The sequence below is a fragment of the Pholcus phalangioides genome, unplaced genomic scaffold (genome assembly GCF_987345545.1).
Source record: "Pholcus phalangioides strain wild (caught in Gottingen) unplaced genomic scaffold, Ppha-v1.0 ptg000003l_1, whole genome shotgun sequence".
NCBI classification, from domain to species: Eukaryota; Metazoa; Arthropoda; class Arachnida; order Araneae; family Pholcidae; genus Pholcus; species Pholcus phalangioides.
Window position 1 is genome coordinate 51,126,478 of NW_028301596.1, and position 23,164 is coordinate 51,149,641.

Here is a 23,164-nt window from a genome sequence, read left to right on the forward strand (position 1 = left end):
ACGCGCTCACTTTCGCAAATTTCAATAACATTTATGTAGGGCCGTGCCCGGGTGGGCCCATGGGTTATGACAGCACTGTCGTCACCCCCCCCCCCTCCTCCAAACAATGAGGATTACAGCTTTGTAGTGAAATGAGCTTTTATGAATGACAGACAGGGCCGTAACTAGGAGTAAAGCAGAAGTGCCTGGTTCCCTCGGCTCTGGACTGGGGGGGGGGGGGCGCAAATTCACTTTTTACTGCTCCTTGTGCATTATACAGGAACGTAAATTGTGTGCTTGTGTGGGGTAACAAAGTATCTACTTGCCACCCTGATGTCATGTTATTTATGGTAGGAAAAAAAATAGGGAACCGAAAAAAATTCATAATTCATTTTCACATGAAAATAAAATAAATCTATTCATTATGTATGTTCACAATACATACTTTAATGCGAGAGGGAAAAAAATGAATTTCAGTAGAATCGCAAATTGCTTACAACGCTGGTTTGTTAAAATTTTCACTGTTTCACGTATAAATTATTCACAATTATCAATTCACTAAAATTGCCAAAGCAGAAAAGCAATAGCGTGTTTTACAAAAAGAAACGTAAATGAAAACAGCTGTAAAATATTTTAATGCACTTCGCAATTCATACAAATGTTTCCATCCAGTTGGGAACAAAGAACTCTTTTCTCAATTATTTCGCTATTCATCTTTAAAATACAATAGAGGATTTCCCCACAAAGTATGGCTTAATTTATTTTATGAAAGAAAAATCAAGTTAATTTTTGTTTACTTGTATTAATTAGCGCGAGTTCCTTTCGGGAAATTTATAATTCCTCTCTTTATCATAAAAAAGCAGTTTGCTTTTAAGAGAAAAGTGTTATTTTATTACAAGAGAATTAGAGATTAATTTCTCTAAAATTCGGTATGGAGTTCACCTGAGGCGTGATGCCACATACACATGCGATTTCGTTCTATAAGCTCATCTATTTCTATTATATCATTTGGCAAACCTATTTTTCCCGTCACAGTGCTCACCGCTTATTAAAATCACCTTTACCCAGACCTTTTATTTTTTTTACGAGGCTGATTTTTATATCCGGTGAATTCTAAAATTTGCAAAATATGTATATGTTACTGCGCCAAAGTCCGAACAATTCGTGACATGGTTGGCCACTTCGCGAATTGACCAATAATTTCGGCCAAAGTCCGAATCGCAGAAATGATTCGGATTTTGGCTGGCCATTTCGTGAAGTGTTAATTTCGTCGAGACCCCCGGCCAAAACTCGATGTGCTGATGTAAAACGGCCCGGTAGGAGCCAAATCCATTTTTTTTTAATCGCCAACGTGTGATACCATGTCTATATGTAGCAGCTTAACATGATTCGCTCCATGTGACGAGAGGAAAGAAAAATTAAATTTGAGAGAGGAAACTAAAAATTATTATATAAACATATAGTTTTTTCGCCAAATTTTGGAGAAAAAAATAATTACCGCATCGTGACTGAGGTTGCCGTAACTAACGTGAATATAAGTATCACGCAAAAAAATACGCCATCTTGACGATGATCCCGAATTATGTCTTTTGTTATCGGATATTGGCCAGGGATTAACGGCCACTTCGCGAACTGGCTGGCCAATGTCCGCCATTGACCGGGTGATTTAACGAAATTGGCCAATTCGCGAAGTGACCGACCCGTCTCGAATTGGCCAATTTCGGGCTTTGACAATAACATATATAGTTCCGTAGGAAAATTCTATCAGTTAAAAATATGATGCATTGTACATTTATGAATTTACATTTGTGTCAATAAGTAATTTATTGAATTTTCTGAATTTGATTTTCCCACAGACGTAGAAAAATGATCAATTACGGTATTTCATAAATACTTCAATTACCAATAATGGTGATAGACTGGAATTGCGCTCGGTTTAGAAGTAGGAAAACCCACCTTTTCCGAGTTCCCAGTTTCTTTTGTCACTTTTCCCGTTTCTTGTGCGCTCATCGTGGATTTCTTTGAGATTGTGTTTTCAGAAACAAAATTAACGTTAGTGCCGCATCATTAAGAGCATCGCAAGCTTTAAAAATTGCATACGTTCGTAAAATTGTGAAAACTGCGGTTGATTCTTTTTTTTTTTTTTTCAATTTCATTTATTGCAAACATCCGTCATAAATTGAAAACGAAATCCAAATTCCATAAATGAGATCAAATAGTTCACAAAGATAAATTTCCTTTCGAATTTCCCACAGTTAAATTTTATATGAAATTCATTTGAAAAATAGTTTTGATTCTTGTAGCAGCAGTGTTGATTTTATAAGACGGAAATTTTACTGGTATGTGATTGGTACTGATTTGATTTTGTTTTTGAAATTTGATATTATAAAGCCTGCTGACTTTGTCAACCGGTAGGCATTGTATCAGAAAATTTGATAGATTAATTCATTTAAAATTTTAACTGGGTTAGACATCAACGAAACTAATCGGATTTTATCTACTTTTCCTTTCGTTTTGCGCGACGATATACTCATGTGTTCCATATAAATTTACTACCGGCAAAAATATGCTACAATTTGGCATTTATGAACTTTTCTTCTTTTGCGTCTGAATTATAGACAGGAAGGTTGGCAAAAGTGACATTCTGATGTCTTTGTTCTCGATCTTATGTATACTCGTATCTACACGCATACGTCGCAGAATGTGTCTGATTGGACAAGAGAAATGCGAAGGAAAAGTCGTATGAGAAGTCATACTACCGACATATTTTTTTTTTCTTTGTGTCTTCCATTATTTTTCCAGGGTTATTTTCTGTCATATCCCATCAATTCCCTTTCGAGACTTCAATTTCTTACCTCTTTTTTTTCTTTTTTGCTCATCTTCAAGGAATCACGGGCTGAATCTCTTTGGGATCTTGAATCGTAACTCGGATCTTTTCTTTCTTATTTTTTTCCAATCGAGTCACCCCGTATGACACAAAACGAGAAATCAAAAAGAATGCTATGAGACTCAGACTATAAGATCCAAAGTAAAAAAAAAAATAATCGAATGCATACATTTACCTGTAACCTGTTTAGGCTTGCCATGTCACTCTAATTATTTCTCTAGAGAAAACTTGACCGAGAAATCTTTTTTATATATGAAGATAAAATAAAGATCACTTGCCTTATGTGTATGCGTCCTATTCGAAAAACTGTCGTGGAATCGATAAATTAATTCGAATCTAGCTTTGCTTTTAGCATTTGCTTATGACTGAAATTAATCAAGTTCTTGTGTGTTTCTTCAGTTTACGACCAAATAGAATCTCTCTGTCCCCTGTAGTAATTAATTCAATAAATCAGATTGGATTTTCTACACTTCACCGTGCCACTTATAAACGAAAGTGTCCCAGAAAGATAATTAAAAACAGAAATTCATTTTCTTTCTCCGATGGTAAATATAAGTTGTTGTTTTTTTCACTCTCAAATCCATTATTTACTTGAATAAAGTTTGATACCATGCATCTTTTCTACTCCAGTGAATCCTCCATTATAATGCATAGAAAAACCTTTTTTCTTTAATCCTAATTACGCTCTTACCTCCCACTGTATATACGAAAATTTAGTAAAAAGTATATGCATGTAATTAATGCGAAATCAATAAATCCCGACGCAATTTGTTTTATTATATCCCATGTTTATTCTTCTTGAACCCATATAAGACTTTGGTGAAATAATATTGTCATAAATATATGAATAAAAATAAGTGTTGAGATATTGCGCTTGAATTTATAAAATTAATGTTATGATTAATTCGTATTTGAGGCATGAGAAGCGTACAAAAGGGTTTAAAGAAGGAAAAATTCAAGGAATGTGCTTTGTCATTATTACCTCTACTCGTAAACGTTCAGCAACTGCTTAGAGACATTTTTAGATACTACATTACATTATTTGAAATTCGATAGCTATTGATATATTACTTTGAATATCAAACCTTGAACTTCGATATCAACATCCAATTTTCAATCGATTATTTCGAAGGCAAGGAAATATCCCTCTGACAGTTTGCTTGAACAACATGAAAGATTCGTATTCTGTGTGTTTATTTGGAAATCTCGAACTCGTAGCTTCAAAGATCATGCAAACTTTCATCGTCGATTATTCCTCTAGTGATTGTTCTCTATTATTCTCTACCTGAGGTTCCCAACCTGTGGTATTCGTTTCCCCAACAAGGAAAGGGTCCCAAAGTGTCGTCCCCAAAAAATTATGAAAAAGTTTAAGGACATTCCTCTCACCCAGTAACACATAAAAACAAAAAAATTAGCAGCGGAATGCAGTTATTTAAGAAATTATCAAAAATTATAAGTTTTTTGTACTCATCGCCTCTCGCGCTTCTTGGCGATATGTATAGAAACGTATTTTCCCTTTCTTTTCCTTTCTTTCCTCCGGTTTCTGTTGCTAGGAACTATATAGTTATTTTTTTTTTTTTTCTCTTTCTTTGTCTATACTGTACTTGCTCAAGTGTTGATTGAATGAAGTCACTCTCTCTCTCTCTCTCTCAACACTCTAGGGTTGCGGTAAGACGCCTTATATGTATACGTAGTTAAAGGTGCTCCAGGTTGCGAGATTTTTAAATTCATTCTTGGCGTCTCTTGTGGCGTTCAAAATATTAATGTTCACGATATTTTTTTTTTTTTTTTTTTTTGAATGACCCATAATTATTCCGCCCGATTTTTATACATTAGAAATATATTGTGCGTATTTAAATGAGTAGAATCAGTTGTAAATGTTTCAAAACTTTTTGAAGACGTCACCTGGGACCCTTTCCCTGTAAGTGGTTCACGATGTGCCGTTCAGGGGTTCGGGAAAAAGCATCAGTAATGGCATGAAAATAACTGAAGTAATAAAAACACAAAATATTGATTTGGAGCAGTTTACAAGTGGATTACAGCTACCGGTGTTCTATTTTGTATCTATTTAACAAGCACCAGAGTGACATCTTTAGAGAGCGCCATACTACTTTTTATTCCCCATAAAATCAACAATAATAACTCTCTCTCGTTACCATACAAGTAACTCTAAACTCTCCGAGATATATATGGCTTTGACTCTAAATAGACTTACTTTTTAAATACGTAACAACCGGATAGTTCTATGTGATTGTACACTGGTCCAAAATTGAGAACGAGCCCTGACGCTTCGTCTGCAGCCACGAGATTTTCAGCGGATGACGACAGTAACAATTATTATTTATTTGTTTTATTAATTTTTTATTACTGTTACCAACTAAATGTATCTACCAAAGCTACAGACGAAACGGTTAGTTCAGTTCCGAATTTCGGCTCCACAGCTTAATAGTTCAGAAAAATCATGGAATTGAAGGAATGAAGTTACATGGGAACAAATATTCAGTTAATTTAGTTTATGTCATTTCTGAATACGGTGGATTTAAATCCAATTCGTTTATTAAGACTTAGACGATTCGGTTTTCCGGAGATACCAGACCAGTGCAGTCATGGTTTTGTTCCACAAGACTGACATACGAAATCAACTAAAAAAATTTATCAGCATTTATATTAGTTAAATCATTTTACTTTATATATCCCATATGAAATCTGAGCTCAGTTTCCTTCTATGTGAAAGAGAACAAATACATATGATATTCGAGATATGTATGTCATTTTATTTATGGATAGGATACGTAAACAAGAATCTATATCATTTATCCTACATATTACGCATGCTGTATATATATATATATATATATATATATATATCGTAAATATATATTTTCTGTTTGTACGTATTTCAATATTGCAGCGATTTTTCGTTCAGCTCTCGAAAATGCTACAGAGAACACATATATCGAGGTAGTGTCATTCAGTGGAAATATCCCCTGCCAATCCTTTTTACATGCCATCCTTATATAGCGTAGCAATATCGCATCTATATAAAAGCATCGAATAAGAAAAAAAAAATGGTTGTGGAAAAAAAAAATTACTTCCCATTCTTTTTGAGGCTTTTTTTTTTCCTCTCCTATATTCCTAAAGTTCCTGCATTTCCGTTCTTTTTTTCCAGTTTTCTTTTGTATTATGCATGGAATTCGGTATGAAAATGAAATATATATACGTATATAAAGAGAGTCGAAAGGTGGTTGGAAAAGAGCAACGTGAAGAAATTTGATGCCCGGCGCGAATATCACTCAAGTTGAAAGAATGCAATTCTCGGGGCTTTTGAGGAAACAGATTTTAGCGTGAAAATTTTGCAACGGAATGCATATATTAGGGGAGAAAAAAAAGAAAGAAAGGGGATTCTTTTTTTTTTCTTTTGTTTGGAATAGATCCATAAGGGGAAGAGATAAAAAATATCAAAAGACGGGAAAAAATTAGATGCTCGGATTTCAGGATGGTGCTATTTTGCTGACGCGAAATTCGCTACAATTTTCACTTCAGTAACCCATCTACTATTTCAAAGTAGGACTTGAAATATACTATTTATATTCCAATATATATATAATTTTATGTTTTGCTCCCGTTTCTTGTTTTTTTTTTTCAAAACGAGTATAATTTAATCCACTTTATTCTTATGATATTGAATTCTTTATGACGAGTCAACCCTATCATATCAATAGGATAGAGAATCCTATTTCTTTTCTCCGGTTTTTCTATTTCCAGAGTATATTTTCTCTGGATATATACATGTTTTTTAGCTTTATTTTTACAAAATGTCTCTAACTATTAACTTGGGTGTAACTAATGGCCGCGTTATGATCGTCAAACACCCGTGTCCGGAAAATTCGCCGATAAGGATTCACCGACAAACTATAACAGTGACCTCGTTAGTGAGTGAGTGAGTAAATGAGCAAGCACCATACAACACCAACTATATAGTAGACTACTATAGATCGGCACATATGTGAGGGATTGAACAAGTGAGTGGGTAGTGGGTGAATAACTCTGTGAGGGAGTGAATCAGCAAGTCACTTATCAAGAGAGTGAGCAATTAAGTTATTGAGTTAGTATGTGTGTGGTGAGAAAGCAAGCGAGTGAGTGCGATAGTGAATGAGAAAGTGGGGGGGGGGGGTGAACAAGTGTGTTGAGCAATTGAGTGATTGAATTACCCATTCAGGGAGAAATGGAGTGAGCAAGTTATTGAGAGAATAAGCAAGTGAACATAGGAGTGAGTGAATAATCGAGTGAGCATAGGAATGAGTAAGTAATCAAGTGAGAATATGAGCGAACAAGTGAGCAAATGAATGAGTAAATGAGCAAGTGAGTGAATGAGTAAATGAGTAAATGAGCAAGTGAGTGAATGAGTAAATGAGTAAATGAGCAAGTGAGTGAATGAGTAAATGAGCAAATGAGTGAGCTAGCAAGTCAGTGGGCGAGCGAGCAAGTGAGTGAATGAGTAAATGAGCAAATGAGTGAGCTAGCAAGTCAGTGGGCGAGCGAGCAAGTGAGTGAATGAGCTAGCAAGTCAGTGGGCGAGCGAGCAAGTGAGTGAATGAGCTAGCAAGTCAGTGGGCGAGCGAGCAAGTGAGTGAATGAGTAAATGAGCAAGTGAGTGAATGAGTAAATGAGCAAGTGAGTGAATGAGTAAATGAGCAAGTGAGTGAATGAGCTAGCAAGTCAGTGGGCGAGCGAGCAAGAGAGTGAACGATCAAGTAAGTGAGTGGATATGCAAGTGAAGCAAGGAGCAAGTGATAAGTAAGTTGGTGAATTGTTAATCAAGTAAAGGAGTTAGCAAGTGAGTGATTTGATAATTTACTTATTCACTCTCACTCATTCGGCTATTCACTCAGTCACTCGTTCGCTGACTATTTTGCTCTGTCTGTCAATCACTTATTCGGTCGCTCACTCATTTATTCCCTCATTCTGTCACTCACTAGTGCCGAACTGCTGTCCGTGAAAAAAAATTTCCGTAAATCTCAAACACCATGCTATCAATCAGATACAGTCAATTCAACTGCAGAACAAAACACGAAAAATTTAATTTTTTTAAAAACAAATTTTATTTTCGTCTAAATACGTCTGAAATCAATGAAATATTTTCGAAACCTTTTCACGAACTTGTATTACAGGATGGTTACTTTTTTTTCTTCTCTCTTTTGAATTATCATATAATAAATTATTATTAAAAAATCAGTTATACTGTTGTATGCGTTGGCGTTGCTTTCAATCTTTTCGCCAATCAATATTGATAATAATAGAAAAACACTTTCTACATACGTTAAAAAATACGGGCAGAATTGCTGAGTTCTCTTTGGAAATATTTCATCAGAATAAAAGTTATACTGAATCATTCTAATGTGTGTGTGTTCTTTTATTCCTTTTCAAGAATTTATTCATGACTTTCAGATTGATATTATTCTCCGATTTTCTTTCCAGGCCAAATATTTGCGGACGGGGACAGAGACCTCACTGCTGTCCCGGTTGGTCTTCAAGGCCCGGATATAGTGGTCTTTGTATAGTTCGTAAGTTTATTTGATCTTTCATACGCGCAGGTGACTCATATCTGTCTCGATGCTGGAATTTTCTAGAAAATTTCAATGCATTGTTTTTTGTTTTCTGAATTTTTGCTTTTAGCGTCGTATCACAATATCACAGCGAAGACTGCAATTCTTGCAAGTAATTTCTATTGTAATTTTAGCTAACCGTATACGATAAATGATTACGGTTGAAAAAAATACCCAGAGAAAAATATTTTTTGTAAATCTTTTTTTTCACTTGAAATAGAACTTATTAAAAAAATTTCCAATGAAAAGGAGGGGAGTGGTTTAGACAGCATGCGTAAATCTCATTATATGAATTACTAATTACTTTCATGGTTTTACGTCAATTCACGGATCAGATCTGAAGTATACTGATTTCCAAAAATTATGCGTAAAATATATTTACTACTACTCTGCAATGTACATTCTTCTCGTAAGCATTCCTCTGGGGAATTTGTAATGAACTGGTGCATCTCGGAAAATTTTGTGTGTGTATATATACAGGGTGTCCTATAAGTGCTAATGCGGCCTTTGTCTCATCGACCGTCCGTCGTAGAAGTACGATTCCAATTTCAAAAAATGCTCGGAAGGCGTTCAAAAATTTTCTTGAACCAGTTTTCAGAGTGAGAATACAATGTGTCACAAAATGAAAAATCTAACTTTTAATAGAAATATATAAAAATTTCAAGTGAATGAAATAAAAAGTAATAGTTGAAGACGAAAACTCGAGATAAGAGAGAGATTGCGTTCGAGATACCGAAAGTGGGGATAAACACAGAGACGGAGGGTCCTCGGAGTGGGAAGACCATATCATACTATATCTCAGTAAATACCTAGAGACGGAGGGTCCCCGGAGATGGAGCGTGCCAAAAAAACGCAGTATACTGCTCCCTATACTACTAATGTTTTTAACTGCAATATTCACTGAGATATTCTAATTCAAAAATCGGAGAAAACGGGAAATAAGAGCAAAAACTAACGAACAACGCTCGTTTCCCTCATTTATTCTGTCCTTTCCCTAATTTTATCCGATTTTTGAATGTAAATATCTCAGTGAATATTTCAGTTGAAACACGGGATTTTTTTTTTTGGGGGGGGGCGGCTCAGAAAAGACAGGGCATCAACTTTTGAAATAGAAGTTAAAGGACATGAAAACCAGACAGGCTTCCACGTTAAAGAAGTTAAAGGACAAGGGGACCGAGTAAAAATTTAGATTTTTTATTTTGTGACACACTCTATTCTCACTCTGAAAACTGGTAGCCTACAGGTTTCAACTCATTTTGAGCATTTTTTAAATTGAGACCATACCAATCACGACAAGCGATTGATGAGATAAAGGCCGCATTAGCTCTTACAGGACACCCTGTATAATGTGTGGCCACAGCGAATTTGTAATTTCACAGTAGCTACATATCGCAATACTCTGAAATCATAATTTCAAACAGTATCTAGCCTTAATAAATTATTAAAGCTTTAATTAATATTGAACCGTTAGTAAATTAATAATTCAATACCTAAATTTATCAACCCGACGCTGCGCACAACATCCGTCCTAAACGTAAAGCGTAACTGCAGTGTTTGTGTACTTATACTCGGGAAGCCTTTTCAAAATTCACGTAGTGCACGTGAATAATTAAGTGTGAAGAATATTAAAAATAACAGCAAACAAAAATCACAATACTTCCATTGTGAAACAACTATGTTTGAAACCATAAGCTTCCAACACGGATAACAGCACCCTTGCTTAGCACAGAGCTGTTTCGAACTCTGAAACGTAATTTTCAGCGGTTTGTTAATGGTCTCAGACAAAATATGCACGTAAAAAAGAATTCACCTCAATTTAAATTTTAATATTTTGTTCCATGGAATACATCAGTAATTTAAATTTTTTTAAACTTTTTTATTCTTCGTAAAATTAATTCTGAATTTCGATGAAGTAGCAAGAGAGAATAAAAATAATCCATGTAAAGGAATGCTTTCTTTTTTCCCTGCTAATGATAATATTAACCAAAAAATAAATAAAATAAAAATCTTTTAAGCCAGTTTTTTGTACTCCATAATGAACGTAAATTAAAGTCGCGGGGACTCCTTAAGCTAAAAACGCACATAGTATTTGCCTGAATAAACATATCGCGTCAAAGTTTCCGTAGGGAGGAAAAATTGTGAAAATATCCCGTCATTTAAATAAAACTCTTTAAAATACCATCAATATATAACGCCCTTGAAAAATCGGTAGTTTTTCCTCGTTAGGCCTATCCCCATTTTTTTTTTTTAAATTTTGCATCTGCATCCGTTAATGAGTTCCGTGTAATGGATGAAGAGCCTCGGAGACTTTGGTGAAGTATTTCCAGTGAATTGAATGTTTTATCGCGTACCTCTTTAATCTTCTCCGGGATAAGCGCACATATATACACAGTAGCGGCAAAAAAAAAAAAAAAAAAACCGGGATAAGTATTATTGAAAGTTATAATAAGATTAATGTTACTTTTTGTTATCTTTCCTTTTTTTTTTACGTCCTTCCGCTTATTAAGGATTTGTCTTAATTGTGCCTTACATAATTACTGCTTAGAAGAGTGTGATCGTGAATAACTAACAAAAAGTAATCAAGGAAATTAAAAAAAAAAAAGAAGTTAAGTGATGAGAGTTGATGATTTATTTCGGCTAACAGTTATTACAAGTTCATGAATCTTACGGCTGAAATTCATTCTTTTTTTTTTACATTTCATTAGAAGTATTTATTAGTGCCGAGAAATACACAGAAGTCTCTTTTTTTAAATTACCAAAACTCAATCAATGTCACATACATTAATTGGGGCTCTGGAAAATCGATTTTAATTTTTAACTGGTTAATCAAAGAAATCAGCGTACTCTTTCACCTGTTTTTCATGTGAATAAACGAAAATGGTGAATGTGTGTGCTAGCGATTATATAACCATTGCGTGAAAACAACAGGTGGGGTTTTTCTTTTACGGTTATTTGGAGTAATTATTTTTCCGCCTATAAAAATAATAGGTTAAAAAAAAAGGCTAAAATTATTATTGTTTCTTGTTCTCTTACTTTTCCAACAATAGTGTGCAGAGCATAATCGCCCTGACTACTGTTCAAATACACAAGGTTGAACGGAGTTTCTAAATGGGAGACTTACGGATAAAAACTAGGAAAAGTACTCAGAAGAGATTACTTTTTCTTCCTTTGTGGTCTTTTTCATCCACTTCTGAATCTGTTGATACAAAATAAACAGATATACGAATCCCCTACACATAAATATTTAATGGAATAAAAAATAATTTCTTCTTATTAAATATATATATACCGTAATGTTTGTTAATAAGTTAAAAGCGACATAAAAAAAAAGTCATAATTCTTAGACATTTCCCGCCTATAACGTTTTTAGTTACGGTTTCTTGGAAAACGGTATATAAATGGGGTCGACTGTATGTGTGTTGGAGGTTGTTTAGTTAGGGCAATTACACAGCAACACAACCCTGAAGTATAAGCCTATGATTTCAAAATTATGAAAAAAAAAGTGATAACTGACCTTCTTAATTAATTACGAAAACTTCCGACCAATACTGTTACCTAACTGTTAGTCTATATCCCGAATTTTAGAACTAATTTACTATATCCCGTATTACGTTTAACCGGTACAAGGATGAGGTGTGATCAATTTTTACTTCAATAAAAACTTATCTGCGAAGGCCATCCCGCCTTCCTCAGAAAACGGGCTTTTAATGGAGGTAAAAAAGTACATAGATGTAAAATTCCCAGGATCAGAAATAATTAGCCCAATCGCATTCCTGCAGAGATTTCGTAGAATATGAAATAAAATATATATACACTCATGTCCATAAATTAAGGGTAATTCAGAATCGCACGGAAATCGAAATCTAAAGTAAAACTTTCACCTGTAGAATTATCACACACATCTGCAAGAATGATATGCAAATTTCAGGAAGCCACCAGATGATGCCGATAGTACGTCACAATGACGAGAGTGTAAGACGGGGGTATATAAGGAATGGTGGCAAAGAAGTAAAATTGTTCACAAGAGTTCTGTAAGGCGCTCAGTGCCATAAGCGAATAGTTATGACACAGAAGACGCATGTGGATGATTTTTTACGTGGTAGAACTATCGGCCGTCTGGAACGTGGGCGTTCTCAGATGGAAGTATCCGAGGAACTTGGAATTGCCCAAAGTGTCATCTCTAGGCTTTGGCAACGATTCCAAGATAACGGAAATGTCAGTAGACGTTACAGTACAGGTCGCCCCCGAGTTACAACGCCGAATGAAGACCGGTATTCGGAAGTAACTGCCAAAAGAAGCAGACGGAGCGCAGCATCCGACCTGTCTCGTCAGCTATCTGCAGCCACGGGTACCACAGTTTCAAGGCCAACCGTGTACAGACGTTTGGGAGATATTGGTCTATATGCTCGCAGGCCTGTCAGATGTGTTCCGTTCACGGCAACTCACTGTCGGCAGCGATTAGCCTGGAGTAGAAAACATGCAATGTGGACATCGTCACAGTGGGCTTGTGTGATGTTTTCCGACGAATCCAGGTTTAGCCTGCAGTCTGATTCACGTCGGACTTTCATATGGAGAACGCCAGGTACCCGTTACCACCAAGACAACATCATTGAACGACACCGTTACGGTGGTGTAGCATTGCTTATTTGGGGTGGAATTATACTGGGTTCCAGAACAGATCTGCATGTTCAAACCGGAACCATGAAAGCCCAAATTTATCGGGACGTCGTTCTGGAACAACTTGTACGTTTTTTTAGGGGTGCCATGGGCGCAGAATTTGTGTTTATGGATGACAACGCCCGTCCTCACCGAGCAAACATCGTAAACGAATGCCTTGAATCTGAGGATATAACCCGTATGGAATGGCCAGCATTCTCACCTGACTTGAATCCGATAGAGCATGTGTGGGACATGCTTGGCCGACGAGTTGCAGCCCGTCAACCACCTCCTACATGTGTACCGGAACTTCGGAGAGCATTGCTTGCTGAGTGGAGTGATCTTCCCCAAGATCAGATCGATAATTTGATACTCAGCATGCCTAGGCGTTGTACGGACTGTATTTCATCGCATGGGAGACATACAATGTATTAACCATCATACCAACCATGTAATAGTAAGTTTTTGTAAAGACGATATTTTTTACAATTGCTCAGGGAGCAAAAATTGTAGTTTTTATGAATGGTATCATACATACACCATCGTTTTTGTTCTTTATCTTTTGTTTAATAAATGGGCTTTATGAGTAAGTAACGTTTGTTTTGTTTCTGAACCTTTATTTGCCGGAGCTGGCATTATCCTCAATTTATGGACATGAGTGTAGTATTAAAATATAATTTTTTATTCTGCATAAGAGTGTAAATTTTATGCGCCAAAATACCGATTACTATGTATTTATATTTGTCGCTGAATACATTTTGTAATTATCAATAACTCAAAAGTAGCCGATACTGTACTTTGGTACATAGAATTTCCGCCGATACGCAACATAAAAATAATTTTCACTCTACACATTGGTTTAACACCAACACCCATTTTATTTGAAGAACTATAACAGATAATTTTGCTTTTATTTGACAGATTGCAGCAAAAACCCCAGAGCAAAACTTTTCCATTTCAAACGATACTTATGCGTATTTTTCCACTATGCAAAAATATCGGTACATGAAAGCTAATAGAATACGAAGAAAACCCTATGATTATTTTCCTGTAAATTAATTTCTAGTAAAAGTAACCCTGATTTAGTACGCCGCTGGCGCTTGTGTACCGTTATGTGGAAGGTACACATGCTGTCTGAACTTTCTGAACTTGCTGTGTGGTGATGACACAGCCCACGAGGGTCATCACCACACCATCACTGATCATGCCCAACGCGGGCACGTGGTCAAAAAAAAATTCTTGCTCCGGGAATGTCAGGCAATCGATTTGTCCAGCCCTGGAACCACTGTTATAAAAAGCAGGTATTACTTATTATATACAGTATTGTGTTTAAGGTGAAAAGGTGGCGCAGTTTTCATGTTGGGCATATTTAAGTGAACACACAAGGTTGTATTTGTAAAGAGTACAAATGGAGACTGTCATGAGCTTTCTGTTCGTGAACGCAGGCATTTTCCTAGATTGTCACATCTTCACAAGATGCTGGTTTAAAACGACGAAATTGTCATCTTGCACCTTACTAATTTCAAACCTGAAAAGACTTTTAATTAAAAATTTTAATTTTGGCTGTCGCAACTCTTCGATGATATTTCGGAAAAAGACATAAATATTATCAGAAACTCTCAATCTCTTTCATCAATTTCGACTTGATGAGATTTAAATTGATGAAAATATCTGTCTATTGATATGATTTTGCATTGATGTGACATAAGAAAGGTGCTCCATTTCCCTATATAAATTCAAGTTCAGCACCATATTCTTTTCATTCAAATCATTATATATATATATTAAACTTACATTCACTTTGTCCCGGTTTACACCCATAAGGTGACTCATAGTGAGAAAAGGAATAAGAGATTTAAATTTACATAGTATTTCGATGATTGGAGCAGAAGTCAATTGAACAAAGTGATAATAACAATAATTCAGGTCTTTCATGCATTTGTTTGGTTGTGGCTTAGGTGGACCAAGTGGCAAAATCCCATTATAAAATTTTGTTGTTCTATTAAGACTATTTTGATGCGCATCAATGTTATTAATCATCTCTAATTTTTCTAGCTGTCTGCTCAAGATCATGTGGTTCTGGCCGTTGCATTCGTCCAAACATTTGTTACTGTCTCCCAGGAGGCCAAAGATCATCAGTCTGTGATCCCACTGGTGGTGGTGGCATTGGTGGTTTCGGTGGTGTTGGCGGTATAGGTGGCGTTGGTATCGGAAGAGGAATCGGACCTATACCTGGACCTGGCCCTAATGTAATACCTGGAGCCTTACCCGATGGTGGAATATCGGGACCTGGACCGATCGGACCGGAACCTGGACCTGTTATTTCATCCCAAAATGGTAAATATAAGGAAAAAAAAAAGAAACAAAAACTTTTCTGTTAGTACAGTAGAAGCTCACTCTTTTTTAACGGACTTTGCTTATAGCAGACAGCTCAAAAAATTATAAAATGTTTATCTCTGCGAGTTTAAAACTCGTTTTAAGAATCTAAAAAGTATTAAACTCGTGTAAAAAGCATTTCCAAGAAAGCGATTAAACATCAATCATTGTTTTGTTTTTCGTAAATATGTATGACTCATACCGCTCGCCAGCTAGAAAAATCAAGAATAATACTTGACTATAATTTACGTACATATCTTTTTTCAATACAACCGATGTTGAAAACTGTTTTTTTATTTTATATATAATAAACACTTTTTACAGCTAACTACTGTTACTTGATGTGCTACATAGCTTCCCAAACTTTTTGTTCCATATCGCTCCCTCCATCAGCAATTTTTTTCCTGTCATCGCCCCCGCCCCAACTCAAGTGAACCCATAGGATCCTATGTTAAGCCTGTAGCTTCTATCTCCCCCCCCCCCCGGACCATTGTACCCGGACCACCCACTTTGGGAAATACTGATGTACAACATACACCCTGTAGCATTATGCACCCCTATACGAATTATTTGTTATAAACAGGACCTTCATTATAATGAACAACTTTCAGCTTCCTATTAGTCTGCTGTATTTAACCTTCAGCACCTAACGAGGTTCTGCTGTATTTACAAGTACGTCCAATATTTATCAGAATGTTGATCGTTTTAAAGTCGTTATAAAGCTTAATTTATTGAGCCGATTTCCAATAAAAGTCTCATTGTTATAGAAATTATTTTTCCCCTGTTCATCTGTTTATACATGAACAGCACAATATCGTTCATGTTATCTAACAACATTTCTTGATAAAATTGTTACCATTAAATAGAAAAGTTATACATAAAGGGTAGTTTTTCAACATCGTCCAAATCTTCCGTGTTCATCACGACTTTTTGCATATTATTTACAATTAGAAATTTATTAACAGACTTGAGAAAAAAAAATAGGAAATACACAGTAAATATGTTCCTTATAATTAATCAGCTTGCTCTCTATTCTGTTGATTGATATATAGGACTTTGCAAAGAACCCTGTTTGAATGGTGGACGCTGCATGGGTCCAGATCGGTGTTCCTGTGTTTATGGTTTCACTGGTCGGCGATGCGAAAGAGGTATGTGCATTCTTTTCTCCTGGAAAATATCCATGTGATGATAAATGATGAATATACATACCATTTGTAATTTTTTTAGGATTTTTCCGAGCAAAATTTTATTTATTTATTTACAATACCCGCAGAAGGCATGAAATGCACTTGAACTGGAAAAGTAATAATGAATGAAAAATAAAAAATAATCAGAAGTAATAGTCAGAAGGGAAAGCACTTCTCATACGGATCCAGGTCGAAATCCTCATTAGCGGGAAGCAAGTCTTGCGTAGGAAACGCATACAAGTTCTGAAGGCAGTCTGTTCCATATTTTCACCTCACGTCATATGTATCCATAGAAAAAGCGATCTCTTCTGGGCGTTGGTATTCATATTTGGAACTGATGCCTCCGTAGGTTAACTCGTCTGTCCATGATCTGGAAAAAAGGTTCTCCCAGTGGTAGATAAAACATTTGGTGGACTAGTTTGCAGCTCATCTCCAGATCTGCAGCTTAGTCTACGCCATTCCAAAGAGTGCAAACCCAGAAATTGAAGCCTCTCGCAATAAGACAAATGGTTTAGATCAGCGGTTCTCAACGTTTTTTGACTCGCGGAGCCCTTTTTCAGTATATAATTTCTATCGCGGAGCCCTGTTTGACTCGAGGAGCACTCACTTTATGTATATAATTTTTATGGCGGACCCCTGTAGACCTCTTTTTTTATTTATCTATCAAATTTACTGATTTATTTTATTTTCCTCGAGTCGCCGCGGAGCCCCCTGGGAAATGCACACGGAGCACCAAGCACTCCGCGGATCACCGGTTGAGAACCGCTGGTTTAGATAGATAGCAAAATAGTTTATAGTAGATATTTTCACGTATAAAAGAGCCACTTCAAAGCATCAGAACCGCTCTTATAAGGGTGTGCGACAGGTGCGGTCGCACCGGGTCCCACACCCACGTTAAGTTACTGGAGGCTTTCACCGATTTTCAGCTTATTTTACGAGCCAATATCTCCAGCTCGTCGTGATGCACAATTTGAGAAACTGCTATAGGCTGAAGCGGATTTTAGTCGGTTGGGGGCCCCGGGTGAAAGCATTGGGCCCCTTAAATTAGAAGCGTAACGTTTGGGTTTTTCGGGCCCTTCAGAAGTCGAGGCCCCGGGCGCACCCGCCTCCGTCTCTGCCGGCTTTAGCCAATTTTAGCCATAGGGGTGCCTGCTGCAGGATTTGGGAGTGGTCGGCTGAAGTTGGTTTTCTGTGGTTTCCAACTTCAAGGAGCGAATGCGAGCCGATCTCCCCGTTAAAAAGTCTCGCCACAGAGAGCAACAGGCCTACAACGTTACAAATATTCAATCATTACACTTCACTCACAATTTGAAGTATAGATGGCAGCACTGAAATATCAAACACAACGCTAGCTACACGCTACACATTCACACTGTTAGGTGCACTCACTTTGTCCCAGACTCTGCCACGAAACTGGACTGGAAGAGATCTCGGCAACGGGATAAGTCCGGTGGCAGATCTCCCTGGCGTTCATTCATGCAGGATTTGGGAAGGGGGGCATGCGGGAACCTTATATTTTAATTTTTTTATCGATTTACAGTGTCAAAATATGGTAAAACATGAGAAAGAACCACGGACCCACGGACCACACCCCCCCCCCCCCCGATAAAAGGATGGGTGCTTTGTTGAAAATCTGGAAGCATTAGAAATTAATAGTATTTAAATTCTGAGATTATGGTGTTTTCCAAAGCGTATTAATAAGCTTTGGTATTTTCCTAGTAAAAATTGAAAAAAAACCTCTTGACCAGAAAAAAATATGAACCATAACTTCGCGAGAAATCCTTGCGTACACCACTTAAAATAAATACCTACATTGCAGGGCCATCTTAAGAGCACCGTGGGCCCCTGGGTGAAGGGATTTTATGAGCCCACCACCTGGCCAGAGATTCCTGCCTTTCAATTTTTGCATGCTTTCTCTAAAACATTTTTCAATCAGATCTCATTTTCAAGAGCCCGCCGCCCGTGCAGACCTCATGCGTTAAAGCGGCACTGATACAGTGGATCCCGCTTATAACGTTCCCATTTGGAACGTTTTCTCTTAGAGAGAGTTATTTTCGTTATCCCTAGGGTGACCATACGTCCCGTATTTACCGGGACAGTAACGGTTTTCTTTCTTTTTCTGGCCGTCCCGACTTTTTGGCAAACGCGTCCCGGTTTTTCCCGTTTTGTACATGACGCCTACTTGAATTTTTATTCTTTATTGAAGTCAAAGATTGAAATTATTTTTCAATGCATAAATTATATTATGATAATTACAGTTATATATAAGAACATTAATCTCCCACATTTGTCTCGTTGAACGTTTCCTTTCGTGGAATTCATTTTAATCCAATGCAATTTGCAGTTACGCTTCGTTTCCCGTCATTGCGATTTTTCCGTAATTTCAGAAATATTTGGCAACTTTGTGCACATTTGGCGTTGTTCTTGGCGATAATTGGCAATGTCCTGTATTTTCCCGTAGTTGGAATCCTAATTTCCCGTATTTCTCCCGATGAAGACTAGATATCCCAGCTTTAACAAATGCTCATTGATATTTCCCGCTTAAAGCGTTTTCCTGCTTACAACGGTTGCGAAAAACGTAATAAGCAGGATCTATACTGTATAATTCAACGACAAAAATTTATATGCGTTCATTCATAGTTACTCGAGGTAAAAATATAATAGTTCAGAAAGGATCAGTAATGTTTGGGTCAGTTAACACAGCGCTCTGTCATGGTCGGTGTTTGAAATTGGCGCTCTTGAAATCCGGGAATTATTCATAGAACTTGTAGTGTTATCTAGTGGCAAGCATGGTAAGCTAAAGTACTCTGACTTGTCACTAGATGGCAACGTGCATACTATTGTTACAACCGGCCAGTGATTAAAATAGAAATTAAAAGAGGAATTTTCCTAATAATAATGGCAATATATGTTTTTTTCAATTATATAAATTAAGCAGGTATGTGTTCGAGGCTACACGAGTGTGATGACGTTCAATATTTGTTGCCATCCGCTGAATGATATGACAAATTGTCACGTGACGCAGGTGCAATAAAACGGTCATAGCCGTCTCAAGCAAACATTGTTTGTTTTCAAAGCGACCTAAACATAAACAAGGCTAATATCAAAGCGTATTAAAGACGTATTATTGATACGCTTTGGCTAATATCCAAAAAACCGGGCACTTTGCGAAGTGGCTAATGTGCAAAGAGGCCCAGATTTGTAACTTCGGGCATAATAGTTAATAATTGAGATTAAACTTAGCTGTGAAGCCGGGTTTTCCCAGGAATAGGTTTTTTGCGCCGCATGAACCGAATTAGACCATTTCGCGCCGGCAGAAACGTTACATAATCACGCTACGCGTTTGTGTTTTCCTAGCGTGGCGCATCAGATCAGGACGGCTATATTATAGTATATGGCTTTGGCATCAGCTACTCTGTCGTCTGCATGATCCGGTTTGAAGAGAAGGGAAAGAAAACAATAAAAATATAAAGAAGATCGGTGAAATGCGCGGCGCAGGACGCATTTGATTCCTCCAGAAGCAGTCGGCTAATCACGCCCGACGTAAAACGCTGTCGTGAGGCGTATTGCGCTCTGTAGGGAAAACAGTCATGCTGATTTTCTTATTGGTGAGTGGAACAGGAAACCTGCTCCTAGGAAAACCCAGCTTGAAGCACGGTTAACATCATAGCCAAACAATGTTTTTCCTTAGCGGCATTCGTGGATCCGGGTGGGGAATCCCCCTCCCAAAAGAGCCAAAAAATGAGGAAAAAAACTTATCTTTCCGTAAAAGACGGGATGATTCTATGAACCGAATGGTGTTCCCTCTTCTACATTTGCAGCTGATGGTGTCTTCTTCGGATTCATTCACAGCTGATGATGTCAGCTTCCACTCAATTCGAAGCTGAATATGTCTGCTTCAGCGGTATCCTGGAGCTGGAGATAACTGCCTCCGCTTTATTCCTAGTTGTAGGTGTCAGTCGCAGCTGAAGATGTTTGAATTCACATCATTCGCATCTGAATTCACTCCATTCGCAGCTGAAGATGTTTGAATTCTCTCCATTTGCAGCTGGAGATGTCTGCTTCAGCTTCTTTCACAGCTGAAGATGTCCGCCTCCGCTTCATTCTAGGCTGAAGATGTCTGCTTCTATTCCATTTGCAGCTAAAGATGCCTTGTTTTGCTTCATTCATATATAATAAGATATCACCTCTGTTTTATTTACTGCTGGTGGTACATGCATGCATGCCTTAGCTTCATTCGTAGCTAAAAATATCTGCCTAGACATTATTCGCAACTGAAGATGTCAGCCTCGGCTAATGCATGGATCCTGGGGAGGGGAGGGCAATCACCCCTTCCCAAGTGCCAAAAGTAAGAGTAAAATTTATCTTCCTTTAAAATACAAAACGATTCAACGAACCTTAAACAATATACCGCTTTTTCCCTTAGATCCGTGCCTGCTTGGATGGGAGGCTACTTAGTTGGAAATTGATACCAACCCAGGGCCTGTTTTTTTTTTTTGCATGGGCAAACAAAGCATGTGCCTAGGACCCAAATTGGGTCCTTTTTGTATTTTAAGCACAGTTTGTATGCCACCCTCCCTCCACTGCATACGCCTCTGTGTCAAAGAACTATATATATATATGGGGGGGGGGACCCAAAAATTTGTATTTGTGGTGGCCAAATGTATTGTGCGATAAACCATTTATTTGATCAGTCGTCTACTGGCAGTGACTTCAAGCAATAAACAAGTTTAACTCACAGTTGTCTTTATTCGCAAGACTATCCCATTGCACAGAACTTTGTCCATTGGGGGGGGGGGGGGAGAGAGGGTCATTCACGTATTATGTCAGCATCAATAGGGAGGGTTTGGTTTTGGTGACTTGGGGAGGGAGTGGATGATGCTTATCTCTTCAACCAACCTTTAGCAAAATATGAAATATTCTTAATGGCATCTTACTGAGTGTGCCAAAAGAAAGAAGAGTGAGAAAAACCTTTCGCCAGTTTGTAGGTACCTGAACTTCCTATCGATAAGTCCTCTATAGAGTCACATTAGTGATCTCTAAATGTTCTAGAAATGGGGAGGCCACTTAAGTGCTCTGGTACTCCACCGCGCATCACTCAAGTGATCCGTAATTACGCCACGGATCACTTAAGTTACTTGGGGAATGTATTGCAGGTAACTTTAGCGATGTAGAACTTCACTGCGGGCCGCCCAAGTGCCCTACAACTGTATGTTATATCACTCGAGGGATCTCTGAATGTGACATGGACTGCCTAAGTATTGTGGAACTGTGTTGCGGGTCACTCAAGTAATCTGTAAATGTGCCGCTTAGTTACTTTTTACAAAATTAGGTTTGAAGTGCCGGACCATATTTGGTCCGCGGGTCATGCTTTGGTATGTATGGCTTGCAGGTTGGGTCACAATGGATTTCTTAAAAAGACATTTCAAGTTCTTAGCTTTGAAATAGCATTGAAATTAAGAGAAATTGATTATAATAACATATAAAGGTATTTTTCTTCCGAAACTTTATTCATTTTTTTAAATATTTTTTGCATTAAAAAAAAATACATTTTTGTTCATCTAGGGGGGGGGGGGGTACACATGATGCACCTCCCCCCACATACATCTCTGATCCCAATATGCATGCATTAATAGGGAGCAGAGCTGACAAAAATTTGCTGGCAAGTGAGGGGAGTTTTGCTGATGGGGTTGAGGGGTCAGAAATGGCTAAAAACACATAATACTTGAAAGGCCCATTAGCAGCGATCTTCAGCTATGATTTCCGACTTCAACAGCAGACAAGAAAAATTTCTGAGTCCTGTTCAACCACACTCGCGCCGTATACTGTGCAGGCGCAGTAGTGTTGTTTGCTTTTTTCGCGCCATTCACTCAGTTTTTTCCTCCTCTTGTCAGTCTCCCCCCCCCCCATCCTCCTTGTGAACATGGAAGCTGAAAAATTTAATAATTTTCATTCATGGGTAGTAATGATAAGTAGTATAATCGATTAAATATAACTATATATTTATTTACAACGAGAACACTTGCAGAGTTTGCGTCAGATGTCTCCTTGAGTATAGACTTTAATAAATGAATTAATAAATTTTATTTTTTCAATATTTCCTCAAATTTATTTAAGGAACATGCTCGTGTGCATGGCAAAGTTAGATAAAGAATTCCTCTATCAAAAAAGCGAAAATGGGGGAAAAAAACTTTAGCGAAATGCTACAATGCTAATGATTGATGGATGGATGTCTACTCATTTCATACCTCTTGTACACATTTTTGCAAAAGTGGCTACTAATACTAGCACTAATACTTTTTCATTCTGAGATTTTCTTTTACATTTTACAAAAAGTGCGACCGTAGCTACAACCCTGCTGCATTGAGTGCGGTTGTGAACTGAGTAACGTGTAGAAGTAGCTTTTAATGGAGGCTGTTGGATGCCTTCTGTCGTCTGACTTAATGTCAGCTGTTGACGCTCACATGGCTTAC

General features: G+C 37.4%; 1 protein-coding gene across 1 annotated transcript in view; it reads left to right on the forward strand.

Moving 5' to 3' along the window:
• LOC149088779 (fibrillin-1-like) overlaps nucleotides 1-23,164 on the forward strand; it is a 269,191-nt gene that overhangs the window by 181,715 nt on the left and 64,312 nt on the right. Inside the window, exons 2-4 of the mRNA XM_089250032.1 lie at nucleotides 8,345-8,430; nucleotides 15,184-15,465; nucleotides 16,557-16,652. Of these exons, the coding sequence (XP_089106158.1) occupies nucleotides 8,345-8,430; nucleotides 15,184-15,465; nucleotides 16,557-16,652 (464 nt within the window). The remainder of the gene's footprint in view (nucleotides 1-8,344; nucleotides 8,431-15,183; nucleotides 15,466-16,556; nucleotides 16,653-23,164) is intronic.